Below are 17167 nucleotides of genomic sequence, written 5' to 3'. Positions count from 1 at the left end.
GACATATTGGAAATAATCATATTTAGGTACCCAGTGACATGATGTATTTCTGAAAAGTCAAATATTGTGTTTATCTGGATTTTTTGGGGGCAAGTCACACAAACACACATACACACACACACACACACACACACATACATAATGGCCAGAGAAATAGGTTTTCTAGGGCTATAGAAGTCATATGAGTCTCAAATTACAGTTTCTCAAGAGCATTTTCTCTGAATCATCAAACAGTTTCACTCTATTTTCACTACAGGCTGTACAGACCATATTACATAACACAGGAAAGCAGGAAGACCTATACTTTGAGTACAATGAATGCCTCTTATAGGTATTTTATTTCTTCTTACACACAACCCCCCTTCACTATTAACACAGTTTCACTACAAACAGAGAGGGCCTCACTAACAAGAGATCAGAGTAGCAGCCGTGTTAGTCTGTATTCGCAAAAAGAAAAGGAGTACTTGTGGCACCTTAGAGACTAACAAATTTATTAGAGCATAAGCTTTCGTGAGCTACAGCTCACTTCATCGGATGCATTTGGTGGAAAAAACAGAGGAGAGATTTATATACACACACACAGAGAACATGAAACAATGGGTTTATCATACACACTGTAAGGAGAGTGATCACTTAAGATAAGCCATCACCAACAGCAGGGGGGGGAAGGAGGAAAACCTTTCATGGTGACAAGCAGGTAGGCTAATTCCAGCAGTTAACAAGAATATCAGAGGAACAGTGGGGGGTGGGGTGGGAGGGAGAAATACCATGGGGAAATAGTTTTACTTTGTGTAATGACTCATCCATTCCCAGTCTCTATTCAAGCCTAAGTTAATTGTATCCAGTTTGCAAATTAATTCCAATTCAGCAGTCTCTCGTTGGAGTCTGTTTTTGAAGCTTTTTGTTGAAGTATAGCCACTCTTAGGTCTGTGATCGAGTGACCAGAGAGATTGAAGTGTTCTCCAACTGGTTTTTGAATGTTATAATTCTTGACGTCTGATTTGTGTCCATTCATTCTTTTACGTAGAGACTGTCCAGTTTGGCCAATGTACATGGCAGAGGGGCATTGCTGGCACATGATGGCATATATCACATTGGTAGATGCGCAGGTGAACGAGCCTCTGATAGTGTGGCTGATGTGATTAGGCCCTATGATGGTATCCCCTGAATAGATATGTGGACAGAGTTGGCAACGGGCTTTGTTGCAAGGATAGGTTCCTGGGTTAGTGGTTCTGTTGTGTGGTGTGTGGTTGCTGGTGAGTATTTGCTTCAGATTGGGGGGCTGTCTGTAAGCAAGGACTGGTCTGTCTCCCAAGATCTGAGAGAGCGATGGCTCGTCCTTCAGGATAGGTTGTAGATCCTTGATGATGCGTTGGAGGGGTTTTAGTTGGGGGCTGAAGGTGATGGCTAGTGGCGTTCTGTTGTTTTCTTTGTTGGGCCTGTCCTGTAGTAGGTGACTTCTGGGTACTCTTCTGGCTCTGTCAATCTGTTTCTTCACTTCAGCAGGTGGGTACTGTAGTTGTAGGAATGCATGATAGAGATCTTGTAGGTGTTTGTCTCTGTCTGAGGGGTTGGAGCAAATGCGGTTATATCGTAGCGCTTGGCTGTAGACAATGGATCGAGTGGTATGATCTGGATGAAAGCTAGAGGCATGTAGGTAGGAATAGCGGTCAGTAGGTTTCCGATATAGGGTGGTGTTTATGTGACCATCGCTTATTAGCACCGTAGTGTCCAGGAAGTGGATCTCTTGTGTGGACTGGTCCAGGCTGAGGTTGATGGTGGGATGGAAATTGTTGAAATCATGGTGGAATTCCTCAAGAGCTTCTTTTCCATGGGTCCAGATGATGAAGATGTCATCAATGTAGCGCAAGTAGAGTAGGGGCATTAGGGAACGAGAGCTGAGGAAGCGTTGTTCTAAGTCAGCCATAAAAATGTTGGCATACTGTGGGGCCATGCGGGTACCCATCGCAGTGCCGCTGATTTGAAGGTATACATTGTCACCAAATGTGAAATAGTTATGGGTCAGGACAAAGTCACAAAGTTCTGCCACCAGGTTAGCCGTGACAGTATCGGGGATACTGTTCCTGACGGCTTGTAGTCCATCTTTGTGTGGAATGTTGGTGTAGAGGGCTTCTACATCCATAGTGGCTAGGATGGTGTTTTTAGGAAGATCACCAATGGACTGTAGTTTCCTCAGGAAATCGGTGGTGTCTCGAAGATAGCTGGGAGTGCTGGTAACGAAGGGCCTGAGGAGGGAGTCTACATAGCCAGACAATCACCCTGACAGCAGGATTGTCTGGCTATGTAGACTCCCTCCTCAGGCCCTTCGTTACCAGCACTCCCAGCTATCTTCGAGACACCACCGATTTCCTGAGGAAACTACAGTCCATTGGTGATCTTCCTAAAAACACCATCCTAGCCACTATGGATGTAGAAGCCCTCTACACCAACATTCCACACAAAGATGGACTACAAGCCGTCAGGAACAGTATCCCCGATACTGTCACGGCTAACCTGGTGGCAGAACTTTGTGACTTTGTCCTGACCCATAACTATTTCACATTTGGTGACAATGTATACCTTCAAATCAGCGGCACTGCGATGGGTACCCGCATGGCCCCACAGTATGCCAACATTTTTATGGCTGACTTAGAACAACGCTTCCTCAGCTCTCGTTCCCTAATGCCCCTACTCTACTTGCGCTACATTGATGACATCTTCATCATCTGGACCCATGGAAAAGAAGCTCTTGAGGAATTCCACCATGATTTCAACAATTTCCATCCCACCATCAACCTCAGCCTGGACCAGTCCACACAAGAGATCCACTTCCTGGACACTACGGTGCTAATAAGCGATGGTCACATAAACACCACCCTATATCGGAAACCTACTGACCGCTATTCCTACCTACATGCCTCTAGCTTTCATCCAGATCATACCACTCGATCCATTGTCTACAGCCAAGCGCTACGATATAACCGCATTTGCTCCAACCCCTCAGACAGAGACAAACACCTACAAGATCTCTATCATGCATTCCTACAACTACAGTACCCACCTGCTGAAGTGAAGAAACAGATTGACAGAGCCAGAAGAGTACCCAGAAGTCACCTACTACAGGACAGGCCCAACAAAGAAAACAACAGAACGCCACTAGCCATCACCTTCAGCCCCCAACTAAAACCCCTCCAACGCATCATCAAGGATCTACAACCTATCCTGAAGGACGAGCCATCGCTCTCTCAGATCTTGGGAGACAGACCAGTCCTTGCTTACAGACAGCCCCCCAATCTGAAGCAAATACTCACCAGCAACCACACACCACACAACAGAACCACTAACCCAGGAACCTATCCTTGCAACAAAGCCCGTTGCCAACTCTGTCCACATATCTATTCAGGGGATACCATCATAGGGCCTAATCACATCAGCCACACTATCAGAGGCTCGTTCACCTGCGCATCTACCAATGTGATATATGCCATCATGTGCCAGCAATGCCCCTCTGCCATGTACATTGGCCAAACTGGACAGTCTCTACGTAAAAGAATGAATGGACACAAATCAGACGTCAAGAATTATAACATTCAAAAACCAGTTGGAGAACACTTCAATCTCTCTGGTCACTCGATCACAGACCTAAGAGTGGCTATACTTCAACAAAAAGCTTCAAAAACAGACTCCAACGAGAGACTGCTGAATTGGAATTAATTTGCAAACTGGATACAATTAACTTAGGCTTGAATAGAGACTGGGAATGGATGAGTCATTACACAAAGTAAAACTATTTCCCCATGGTATTTCTCCCTCCCACCCCACCCCCCACTGTTCCTCTGATATTCTTGTTAACTGCTGGAATTAGCCTACCTGCTTGTCACCATGAAAGGTTTTCCTCCTTCCCCCCCCTGCTGTTGGTGATGGCTTATCTTAAGTGATCACTCTCCTTACAGTGTGTATGATAAACCCATTGTTTCATGTTCTCTGTGTGTGTGTATATAAATCTCTCCTCTGTTTTTTCCACCAAATGCATCCGATGAAGTGAGCTGTAGCTCACGAAAGCTTATGCTCTAATAAATTTGTTAGTCTCTAAGGTGCCACAAGTACTCCTTTTCTTTTTACTAACAAGAGAAACACTTTGGATATGGTGGCAGACGGGAGTTATAGTTAGTTGCAGTAGGAGCGGTAGGAGCTTCTGGAAGGCCATAACTTCAACTCTAGTGGGAAGCAGCTGTAGCATAGCCAAACCAGCTCTTCTTTACTACCTGCTAAGAGCAACTTTAGCAAGACTGAGTGAAAGGGATTCCTCTAGTACATCTGTTGGATCAGGACTAAAGGACCATGAGCCCTGGTTTAAAGTCAGGTGCTAATTGGGCAAACTTGACTCATACATTAATTTTTAGCCGTATGTAGAACTAAATTGTGAAAATAGGTAGAGCTCTTATATTTTTACAGCCTATTAGATTGTAAGGACGCTAATACCTGTCACATTGTAATCATAGTGGTAACAGTTTTTGTTCAGACTGCAAGGTTCTGTCTCAGTGGAAGGAGGACAAGCCTTTCCTTCATCAGGTTGTCTTAGAGGCTCCGCTGACCTTTCACGCACATTACTTCCATTGCAGGGCTTGAAAAGGAAAACAGAAACAATTATTTTTGATATATTCTATCTCTACCTCCAAACATAATAGCCTTGTAAGCATCCTTTTTACAAAATGCTAATGTAAAACAATGACATACTTTGCCTAGAAGGGACTTTTCCTTGTTATTTTATGGGAGGATTTAGTTTGCTATTTTATCTTAGTAATAATACCTAGGAATTAATAATATCTAATTACCTTGGTAATGCCTTAATAATTCCCTATCTAGTTCACATTTCATTGATACTGCCTTAAAGCAACTGAGCATCTGAATTTCCAGATTATGAGCTGTCTTTCCAAAATCTGCAGTGCACCAACTCAGATGCTGAGGAATAAACCCTATTTCCCCAAGCTTCTGAAATTGAGAACCCCATTTTTAGTCTCACTGGCTTTGCTTTCTCACCTGAGACTCCAGACAGCCAAAAAACACAGAGCTGATGGATTAAGCTATCTTTAATTTCACCTAAGTCTTTTACCTGCATCTTTTTGCTCTTCACAAATAATTCTCTCACTAAAGAACACCCAGGCCAAGTCTACACTATAAACTTACATTGGTATAACCATGTCACTCAGGCGTATGTAAACACCACATCTCTGACATAATTATACAGATCTAACCCACTGTGCTACAGCACTTTTCCCACTGACATAGCTACCTGCCTCTCGCAGAGGTGGAGTACCTACACCAATGGGAGAAGTTCTCCCTTTGGTGAAGGTAGCATCTTCACTGAAGCACTACAGCAGCAAAGCTGTGCGACTGCAGTGTTCTAGTGTAGACCTGCCCCTACTGTGTTTTTACAGAGAGAGATAAAGCAAGATTGAACAGGATCTAAGAAATGTGGGGTCTTTAAATATTACCAAAGCTGGCTCATCCAAAATTAACCTTCCCTAAAAATGGAGGGCAATAGCTCATAAAAGTGTCAGCATTAAGAGGTGATTTCTTGAACAACTGCTTTTAATGAAGAAATGCTGACATGGTGCCCTCTTGATGGGATTGTTGACAATTTGCTGTTGCCAGTAATGCAGTTGATAGGAACTTATAATTAAGTTATAAGTTACACACTTATTTGCATGTGTGTCTACTGTTAAGTGTAGCATCTCTGCATAGTAACTTGAGGCTTGCTTTCTTTAAATAAAATAGTCTTGACACCTTAAATGTCAAGTTGTTAACATGTTTCTTACCAAGGAACATCTAGACCACTGGCCCCATTCAGACATAACACAGTCTTCAGGGCATGGCAATGTGCATCTTCTAGCACCAAGAGGCATCTCTTCAGGGTCACACAGGTAGTCCTCAACAGTGTCAGAAGGACCATCCACGGTGTTTTGCATGCATCTGGAAAAATATAAGGCTATAGATAAAAAGATATTTGCCATGGATTTCCTACAATAACTGCATCCCTTACACTAACATAATGTGGCATTTTAGCAGTTTGACCCTAAGCAATATTCAAATAGAAAAATCTAGAACATTTTTGATATAATCCAAATAAATAATGAACTATAAAATACCGATGAGAATTTGAAAAAGTCAAAATATCCTCAGTATTTTTCCTCTGCAGAGAGCAGTGCAATATATCGGTTGAAGCTCAGGGCTACCTAGAAGTGAGAAGCTCCTGAGTTCTAATCCTGCACAGCCACTGCCTTGCTGAGTGAATGTGCACAGATTCTCTGCATCATTTTACCCTTCAGTAAACTGGAATTGCACAACTTCTTACCTCTGAGAGTTATGAAGATAATTCTGTTAATATTTGTAAATCTCCTTCAAAATTCTAACCGTTTGGAATTGTTTCGTCAGTTACATGCCTCTTTTTTACTGATATCTTCAAAGCCTTTAGCTTTGCTTACATTAGCATACAGAGGCCCCAAGATCGGGGCTCAACTGTTCTCAATGCTTTACAGCCAAGATGGAACACAATCCTTGTTCTAAAGAATTTTCAATCTAAACAGGTCTAGTCTTCCCAGCCCTCACAGCTGCTGCCAGAATAGGGGGAATGGCAAGGGTCAATTAATGTTGCTTGGAGTTGAGTCGCAACACAGCAGGGGAAGAGCCCATGTGATCGTTAAACTTTCACTTCCACGGCAATATTTTAAAACGATACCATTTTATTATATTACCAATTCCTGTATACCTGAAGATCTCATGCTGTCAGTCTGAAAATATTTTTAAAATTAGATTATTTTAAATGAACACAACCAACAGAGATGCTGTATCTGCAAAAATCTGTTTGATGGAATTAGTTATCCAATGAGAGTTAGTATATGGATGGCAAAAGGGAAGACAGGTTTTTCTGTGTTCATCCCAAAGGGCTGAAATTCCTTTCTTTGGCCTAAATAGATTTTTTTCTCTAGCTTTAAAGGTAGTGTCAAAATCTGTGTACCTCTGGACAGAGCATAAAGCTCCACCACCACCATCACCAGTACTTACCACTTTTTAAAAAAAGAATAAACTCTTGGCAGGACTTCCAATATCTATTTTGGTTGCTCTTATATCAGAGTAAATTATGCACTTTAATATTTTTGATGAGCGAAAACTAAAAATCTGACCTTCAAATAAATTGTTAAGTTGAAGGAACTCTTCTATTTTAAACAGAATCTTGTCAAATCTAGCAACTGCTACAGTACTTGTGGTACATTAAAGAGAACCTTTGGCAATTAATGTATCTGGCCCTCAAATGGGTCCTATAGAATGAATTCATTTTATGGCTTGTCATTCTAACATGCAGACAGAGATAACTTCTTAAATTGTGTATTGCTCTATAGGTAGCCTTAGAGAATAATATATAATCAACACTGCACTTCTTGCTATGTACATTACCATGCAAGACTTCTCTTAAGCAAGCCTTTGAGTAGAAGTGTAAGTTGATCAGTAGACAGGATACTTGGATCAGATTCAGTAAATATTGGAACGAGATTTCTGGACTTGTTTTACTAAATTCACTCTTTACACAGTTTTACATTTACAGAATGGGGGGAGGGAAGAATGTACCTACCTTTTTTTTTTTTTTTTTTTTTTTTTAAACTAAAGGGAAAAAAGTCAGCATTGTGAGCCAGGCTGAGTCTAACATGGAATTGCAATGTACTACTTGGCTTTCAGTTTAACTATTCCAGGCAGCTCAGTTTTTCAACTTCATTGTACTACAAGTGTTCAACAACTGCAAGAAGGTTTTGGTATTAACAAATACGCATGTTTTTTAAAAATGATTTTTCTTTCCTTTTCAGAAGTGGGACTGATTAACTCAAAATATTTGATCAGAAAAGAACTGCCCGGAAAAGCTCAGTGAATTATTTTTCAGGGGGAAAGTGTGCTAAAGTCATAATTGGGATTTAAAGTTCAACCATATGACACTCATAGAAGCAATATAATTATAAAATATGGTCATGGTGAATAGTCTTAGTCCATTTCCCAGTAAACATGCATTCACCACCACAACTGGAATCACCTGACAACCTTGTTAGTAATCTTGATGAAGAGGTAAGGGATTGAATGATCATGGACCCTGAACTACCCTTTTATCCTTAGAGATAGTCGCTCTGGATCCGTGTTTTAGTTAATTAAAGGGACAGTCCTGAGACTCTTGCACAATGTGCTGAATCCTGTGCTGAATGTGCTCTGTGGGCACAGGATTTCAATCTCTGCATTGTAAATCTGGCAACTTTTACCAGAACTAAATTCAACTAAACAATTAAAAATATATCCTACTCCATGTGAATTTATACTGAAACTATCAAACTATTTAATTCCATAAAAATCATGCTGTAATCATGGTACAGTCAGCTTCTGAGCAGAATTGTTCTTCCTCTGGAGGTGATTACTTTCCAGACTCAGCCAATGTCTTCTTTATCCTTCCAATAAGAACTGTGGACACGTAACTATTCCTACTGTTCTTATTACACAGCTATAGAGTTCTTTATTACTTATGTATAAAACTCAGAAATAGAAGGAGCACCGCTAATGCTAACATAAGACTCCCCACAGTATATTAATCTGTCTTTGGGCTGAGAAACAAGTCTGAGGCACTGACCACAGGTGGTAAAGTTCTCTCAGCACTTTTCATAAACAGGGCTATTAACCACAAGCCATGGCAAAATTCCAACTGGGGTGATTACATTCTGAGTATCTGAATTCACTGTGTTTTCAGTTGGATATGGCTTCCTTCACTTTTTGCACCAAACTGTTGTGCAGTATTGCTGTGCACTGTAAAATGGGTTGCCATGTTTCATCCCAGAGGTGGTTGCATTTTACTGATAAGTGAGAATTGATCTCTATGTTAAATTTATAAAGAACTTGGGGATTGTCCTGGCCTTTGAAAGGAACTATATAAATGTAAATTACAGTTTTATTTTGATAAAGTATAATAAATGTTTTTTTAAAAAACAGAAACAAAGGGCTAAATCCTGAACTGGCGTAAACTGGTTTAGCTCCACTCAGTTCAATCTACACAAATTTACACCAGCTGAGGTTCTGGTCTAACATTCCGTAGACAAACTTTTGTGAAAATGCCTTTATCAAAATACTCTTCTGTAGAATTTTGCTTCTTTAATCCCATCATAATTTAAAGGTAAGGGTTTCTGGTTTTGTTTTTTCAAGAGAAGGATTACATTGTTTACCTCACTTTCCTGGTTTGCACACCTTCTCCACAGTTCTCCTTTAAGTCAACATTGGTCACTTTGCAGACGCTCCAGGGTTCTGTAACCCATATGTACTGGCTGCAGTCGCTGTGGCATGGGACCACCTCATATACCTGGAAACCACACACAGTGTAAGTTTGCGGCACACAGTGTGCAAATATGATAAATATGCAGGAACTGTCGTTCTGATATAGCAGCAATACAAACATTATTGTTATTTTGTAAAGATAACAAATATATTTAATCTCAATACAGTAGGGTGTGAAGCAGTTGCTGTTACAACAGACATAAAACACCTGACACCAAAGCAAGGAAATGAAAAGTTAAATCCCTAACAGTATAAACTCTCTTTTGCACCAGTATGCATGCACTTTACCATTACCACTAACATACACCAGAGAACCCACACAACAGCCTTAACTTTGCTCTAATAGGGAAGCCAGCTTGTACTACTCCATCTGCTCCTGTCTTTCCTTTTATACTCTACCCTCCCCCACCTAATATTATTAGTTGTGGATATTTGGGGAGGGCTGATTCTAATGGTATCACTCCCTAAATTATACCAGTGTAAATCAGAGCATAATCTGGCCCCTTATTTTTAACTGTGAAGCCTTAAAGTTATTATATCATGCAAAGATTGGAATGTTTTATACAGAATGTCTGAGGTACATTAAAAATGGCATCCTATGTACTATCACATGTATCTTTTTAAAGAACAATTACAGAAAAGGCCAAACAGTGCATACATTATAGAACTTGGTCAGGAAGCATATTATAAGGTTAGGTATCTATTTTAAAGACTCTTACCTGAGCCTGGAACAGGTATTTGCCATGAACCCAAGGGAACAGCCAAAGATAAATAGAAACATTAGTTAGTGAGCGAAAAACAGATATTTGAATGGTGTATATTTAGTGCTTCATTGGTTAAAAACAATCTTCTATGCTCTCTACCAAGCAGGAAGCCTCACCACTTAGGCCAGATAAGACATAGCTTTCCCTCTTGTATCTCTAACAACACATTCTGCAAGAAATCATCATTTAAGAGAAAATGATTCTTTTGCATACCACCTTGTGGAGACTAGTGCAAATATGCTCATCTCCCCCTCACACTGTTCATAATACATGGTTAAACTATTTTATTCTCTGCCTTCCATGGGTATCAATTCTTTACAGGCTGGGGAGTTCAATTTCTCCAAGACTGAAGAAATTCCTTAGTGGGTTTGGATGGAAGACTGTGTTTTATATATTATCAATATTGTACTGCCAGGTAGTGTGGGATGGGTATAAAAGTGAAGAACGTGACAAGATCTTCACACATTTTAAAAAGTCTTTTTTACCCTGTCCTAAGTTTGTGTCCAGTATTTGAAAGCAGTTACCACTGAAAGCTCTTCTCTAGTTGTCTGATATATCTGCTATCAGCTAGGTAGAGCCAACATTACTAGGCAATCTAAAGGAAAATCTCAGTATGGCACTCTCTAGCTGTTGGCAGCAAGACAGAGCCCATGCCTGCACCCTAGGTGTTAGTGCAATTCTCTCAACATTATTGGCATTTATGTGACTGTCATTGATAGCAAACACTTAGAGCTTGACATAGTCATGAACTCCATGCCTGACTAGGTAGCTGGGGCGGCAGAGAATCCCTGAAGCCAAACAAAAGGTAGATGCTGTTATTTTACCCAGGAAACTGGGATCTGACTCGTTAGCAGAAACTCTCTCACATCCAGAGAGACAATTTTTCAATGAATTGGACCCAGTATTATCACTTGCAAACATTCGTTATAGCAGTGCAGATCATTTTATTTTTTTAACTATAGATGCTTAGGGAAAAGAGAATAAATCTTCAAAAGTTAATTTCAACAATTTTCTACTTCACAGTAAGTTTAAGATATTTGCTTATCCATATATCACACTTTTCTACAGTCCATCGGTGATCTTCCTGAAAACACCATCCTGGCCACTATGGATGTAGAAGCCCTCTACACCAGCATTCCACACAAAGATGGACTACAAGCCATCAGGAACAGTATCCCCGATAATGTCATGGCAAACCTGGTGGCTGCACTTTGAGACTTTATCCTCACCCATAACTATTTCACATTTGGGGACGATGTATACCTTCAAATCAGCGGCACTGCAATGGGTTCCTGCATGGCCCCACAGTATGCCAACATTTTTACGACTGACTTAGAACAATGCTTCCTCAGCTCTAGTCCCCTAATGCCCCTACTCTACTTGCGCTATATTGATGACATCTTCATCATCTGGACCCATGGAAAAAAAGCCCTTGAGGAATTCCACTATGATTTCAACAATTTCCATCCCACCATCAACCTCAGCCTGGACCAGTCCACACAAGAGATCCACTTCCTGGACACTATGGTGCTAATAAGCGATGGTCACATAAACATCACCCTATACCGGAAACCTACTGACTGCTATTCCTACCTACATGCCTCCAGCTTTCATCCAGACCACACCACACGATCCATTGTCTACAGCCAAGCTCTACGATATAACCGCATTTACTCCAACCCCTCAGACAGAGACAAACACCTACAAGATCTCTATCATGCATTCTTACAGCTACAATACCCACCTGCTGAAATGAAGAAACAGACTGACAGAGTACCCAGAAGTCACCTATTACAGGACAGGCCCAACAAAGAATGTAACAGAATGCCACTAGCCATCACCTTCAGCCCCCAACTAACACCTCTCCAACGCATCATCAAGATCTATAACATATCCTGAAGGACGACCCATCACTCTCACAGATCTTGGGAGATAGGCCAGTCCTTGCTTACAGACAGCCTCCCAACCTGAAGCAAATACTCACCAGCAACCACACACCACACAACAGAACCACTAACCCAGGAACCTATCCTTGCAACAAAGCCCATTGCTAACTGTGTCCACATATCTATTCAGGGGACACCATCATAGGGCCTAATCACATCAGCCACACTATCAGAGGCTCATTCACCTGCACATCTACCAATGTGACATATGCCATCATGTGCCAGCAATGCCCCAATGCCAAATACATTGGTCAAACTGGACAGTCTCTACATAAAAGAATAAATGGACATAAATCAGATGTCAAGAATTATAACATTCAAAAACCAGTTGGAGAACACTTCAATCTCTTTGGTCACTCGATTACAGACCTAAAAGTTGCAATTCTTCAACAAAAAAACTTTAAAAACAGACTCCAATGAGAGACTGCTGAATTGGAATTAATTTGCAAACTGGATATAATTAACTTGGGCTTGAAGGGAGACTGGGAGTGGATGGGTCATTACACAAAGTAAAACTATTTTCCCATGTTTATTTCCCCGCCCACCCCTCACTGTTCCTCAGACATTCTTGTCAACTGCTGGAAATGACCCACCATGATTATCGCTACAAAAGGTTCCCCCCTGCCCCGCTCTCCTGCTGGTAATAGCTCACCTTAAGTGATCACTCTGGTTACAGTGTGTATGGTAACACCCATTGTTTCATGTTCTCTATGTATATAAATCTCCTCACTGTATTTTCCACTGAATGCATCCGATGAAGTGAGCTGTAGCTCACGAAAGCTGATGCTCAAATAAATTTGTTAGTCTCTAAGGTGCCACAAGTACTCCTTTTCTTTTTGTGAATACAGACTAACATGGCTGCTACTCTGAAACTTTTCTCCAGGGAAGACTTTGCTGTGCATACACCTCTGCCAATATGTGAAGGTCATAAATAAGGATATTCAAGGAAAAAGAAATAGGGACACACCTTTTAGCCCCAAATGAGATACTTTAGGATGGAGAGAGCAGAAAAACAATTAATGGTTTTCGCAAAAAGAAAAGGAGTACTTGTGGCACCTTAGAGACTAACAAATTTATTAGAGCATAAGCTTTCGTGAGCTACAGCTCACTTCATCAGATGCATTTGGTGGAAAAAACAGAGGAGCGATAACAGAGAACTCTAACAAATTTGTTAGTCTCTAAGGTGCCACAAGTACTCCTTTTCTTTTTGCGAATACAGACTAACACAGCTGCTACTCTGAAACCTGTCATTATGCAAGGCACTGAATTTAGCCGTATAGAGTGGAAATCAACTTCATGAAAAAACTCGCACAGACACAGACAGACATCATCTTCCTCTCCAAATGCAAACAGATGGACATCATACCGAAAGGACTAAAGGTAAAAAATCCACTACAATCTACATACCAAACAGACTATGCTGACAGCTTGTGCCACACACTCTCAAAGAAACTGCGGAACCACCTGATCAACATCCTCTACAGCAAACAGGGAAAAATTAAGAATGAGTTCTCAAAACTGGATACTCTCATAAAGAACCAACCTTCCACACAAACTTCCTCGTGGCTGGACTTTACAAAAACTAGACAAGCCATTTACAAAACACACTTTGCTTCTCTACAAAAGAAAAAGGACACTAAGCTATCTAAACTACTATATGCCACAAGGGGCCACAACAATGGTTCCCGTAACCCACCCAGCAATATTGTTAATCTATCCAACTATACTCTTAGCCCAGCAGAAGAATCTGTCCTATCTCGGGGCCTCTCCTTTTGCCCCTCCACCCCCATGAACATGATACAGTTCTGTGGTGACCTAGAATCCTATTTTCGACGTCTCAGACTCAAGGAATATTTCCAACACACATCTGACCAACATATTAACCCACAGAGACCTTCCTGCCAACACTACAAAAAGAAGGATTCTGGGTGGACTCCTCCTGAAGGTCGAAACAGCAGCCTGGATTTCTACATAGACTGCTTCCGCCGACGTGCACGAGCTGAAATTGTGGAAAAGCAGCATCGCTTACCCCATAACCTCAGCCATGCAGAACACAGTGCCATCCACAGCCTCAGAAACAACTCTGACATCATAATCAAAAAGGCTGACAAAGGAGGTGCTGTCGTCATCATGAATAGGTCGGAGTATGAACCAGAGGCTACTAGGCAGCTCTCCAACACCACTTTCTAAAAGCCATTACCCTCTGATCCCACTGAGAGTTACCAAAAGAAACTAACAAATTTATTAGAGCATAAGCTTTCGTGAGCTACAGCTCACTTCATCGGATGCATTTGGTGGAAAAAACAGAGTAGAGATTTATATACACACACACACAGAGAACATGAAACAATGGGTTTATCATACACACTGTAAGGAGAGTGATCACTTAAGATAAGCCATCACCAACAGCAGGGGGGGGAAGGAGGAAAACCTTTCATGGTGACAAGCAGGTAGGCTAATTCCAGCAGTTAACAAGAATATCAGAGGAACAGTGGGGGGTGGGAGGGAGAAATACCATGGGGAAATAGTTTTACTTTGTGTAATGACTCATCCATTCCCAGTCTCTATTCAAGCCTAAGTTAATTGTATCCAGTTTGCAAATTAATTCCAATTCAGCAGTCTCTCGTTGGAGTCTGTTTTTGAAGCTTTTTTGTTGAAGTATAGCCACTCTTAGGTCTGTGATCGAGTGACCAGAGAGATTGAAGTGTTCTCCAACTGGTTTTTGAATGTTATAATTCTTGACGTCTGATTTGTGTCCATTCATTCTTTTACGTAGAGACTGTCCAGTTTGGCCAATGTACATGGCAGAGGGGCATTGCTGGCACATGATGGCATATATCACATTGGTAGATGCGCAGGTGAAGGAGCCTCTGATAGTGTGGCTGATGTGATTAGGCCCTATGATGGTATCCCCTGAATAGATATGTGGACAGAGTTGGCAACGGGCTTTGTTGCAAGGATAGGTTCCTGGGTTAGTGGTTCTGTTGTGTGGTGTGTGGTTGCTGGTGAGTATTTGCTTCAGATTGGGGGGCTGTCTGTAAGCAAGGACTGGTCTGTCTCCCAAGATCTGAGAGAGCGATGGCTCGTCCTTCAGGATAGGTTGTAGATCCTTGATGATGCGTTGGAGGGGTTTTAGTTGGGGGCTGAAGGTGATGGCTAGTGGCGTTCTGTTGTTTTCTTTGTTGGGCCTGTCCTGTAGTAGGTGACTTCTGGGTACTCTTCTGGCTCTGTCAATCTGTTTCTTCACTTCAGCAGGTGGGTATTGTAGTTGTAGGAATGCATGATAGAGATCTTGTAGGTGTTTGTCTCTGTCTGAGGGGTTGGAGCAAATGCGGTTATATCGTAGCGCTTGGCTGTAGACAATGGATCGAGTGGTATGATCTGGATGAAAGCTAGAGGCATGTAGGTAGGAATAGCGGTCAGTAGGTTTCCGATATAGGGTGGTGTTTATGTGACCATCGCTTATTAGCACCGTAGTGTCCAGGAAGTGGATCTCTTGTGTGGACTGGTCCAGGCTGAGGTTGATGGTGGGATGGAAATTGTTGAAATCATGGTGGAATTCCTCAAGAGCTTCTTTTCCATGGGTCCAGATGATGAAGATGTCATCAATGTAGCGCAAGTAGAGTAGGGGCATTAGGGAACGAGAGCTGAGGAAGCGTTGTTCTAAGTCAGCCATAAAAATGTTGGCATACTGTGGGGCCATGCGGGTACCCATCGCAGTGCCGCTGATTTGAAGGTATACATTGTCACCAAATGTGAAATAGTTATGGGTCAGGACAAAGTCACAAAGTTCTGCCACCAGGTTAGCCGTGACAGTATCGGGGATACTGTTCCTGACGGCTTGTAGTCCATCTTTGTGTGGAATGTTGGTGTAGAGGGCTTCTACATCCATAGTGGCTAGGATGGTGTTTTTAGGAAGATCACCAATGGACTGTAGTTTCCTCAGGAAATCGGTGGTGTCTCGAAGATAGCTGGGAGTGCTGGTAACGAAGGGCATGAGGAGGGAGTCTACATAGCCAGACAATCCTGCTGTCAGGGTGCCAATGCCTGAGATGATGGGGCGTCCAGGATTTCCAGGTTTATGGATCTTGGGTAGCAGATAGAATACCCCAGGTCCTGGCTCCAGGGGTGTGTCTGTGCGGATTTGTTCTTGTGCTTTTTCAGGGAGTTTCTTGAGCAAATGCTGTAGTTTCTTTTGGTAACTCTCAGTGGGATCAGAGGGTAATGGCTTGTAGAAAGTGGTGTTGGAGAGCTGCCTAGTAGCCTCTTGTTCATACTCTGATACTCATACTTTCGACGTCTCAGACTCAAGGAATATTTCCAACACACCTCTGACCAACATATTAACCCACAGAGACCTTCCTGCCAACACTACAGAAAGAAGGATTCTAGGTGGACTCCTCCTGAAGGTCGAAACAGCAGCCTGGATTTCTACATAGACTGCTTCCGCCGACGTGCACGAGCTGAAATTGTGGAAAAGCAGCATCGCTTACCCCATAACCTCAGCCATGCAGAACACAGTGCCATCCACAGCCTCAGAAACAACTCTGACATCATAATCAAAAAGGCTGACAAAGGAGGTGCTGTCGTCATCATGAATAGGTCAGAGTATGAACAAGAGGCTACTAGGCAGCTCTCCAACACCACTTTCTACAAGCCATTACCCTCTGATCCCACTGAGAGTTACCAAAAGAAACTACAGCATTTGCTCAAGAAACTCCCTGAAAAAGCACAAGAACAAATCCGCACAGACACACCCCTGGAGCCAGGACCTGGGGTATTCTATCTGCTACCCAAGATCCATAAACCTGGAAATCCTGGACGCCCCATCATCTCAGGCATTGGCACCCTGACAGCAGGATTGTCTGGCTATGTAGACTCCCTCCTCAGGCCCTTCGTTACCAGCACTCCCAGCTATCTTCGAGACACCACCGATTTCCTGAGGAAACTACAGTCCATTGGTGATCTTCCTAAAAACACCATCCTAGCCACTATGGATGTAGAAGCCCTCTACACCAACATTCCACACAAAGATGGACTACAAGCCGTCAGGAACAGTATCCCCGATACTGTCACGGCTAACCTGGTGGCAGAACTTTG

General features: G+C 42.1%; 1 protein-coding gene across 4 annotated transcripts in view; it reads right to left on the bottom strand.

Moving 5' to 3' along the window:
- Positions 1 to 17167, bottom strand: part of THSD7A (thrombospondin type 1 domain containing 7A) — a 437038-nt gene that overhangs the window by 37760 nt on the left and 382111 nt on the right. For all 4 annotated transcript variants that reach the window (XM_038392700.2, XM_038392699.2, XM_043509245.1 and 1 more), the window contains 4 exons: positions 10077 to 10082; positions 9249 to 9382; positions 5820 to 5973; positions 4483 to 4624 (listed from right to left, as the gene is read on the bottom strand). In XM_038392700.2, coding sequence (XP_038248628.1) covers positions 4483 to 4624; positions 5820 to 5973; positions 9249 to 9382; positions 10077 to 10082 — 436 coding nt within the window. The remainder of the gene's footprint in view (positions 1 to 4482; positions 4625 to 5819; positions 5974 to 9248; positions 9383 to 10076; positions 10083 to 17167) is intronic.

This window comes from Dermochelys coriacea, chromosome 2, assembly GCF_009764565.3.
Source record: "Dermochelys coriacea isolate rDerCor1 chromosome 2, rDerCor1.pri.v4, whole genome shotgun sequence".
NCBI classification, from domain to species: Eukaryota; Metazoa; Chordata; order Testudines; family Dermochelyidae; genus Dermochelys; species Dermochelys coriacea.
This window is presented reverse-complemented; position numbering and strand designations above follow the sequence as displayed.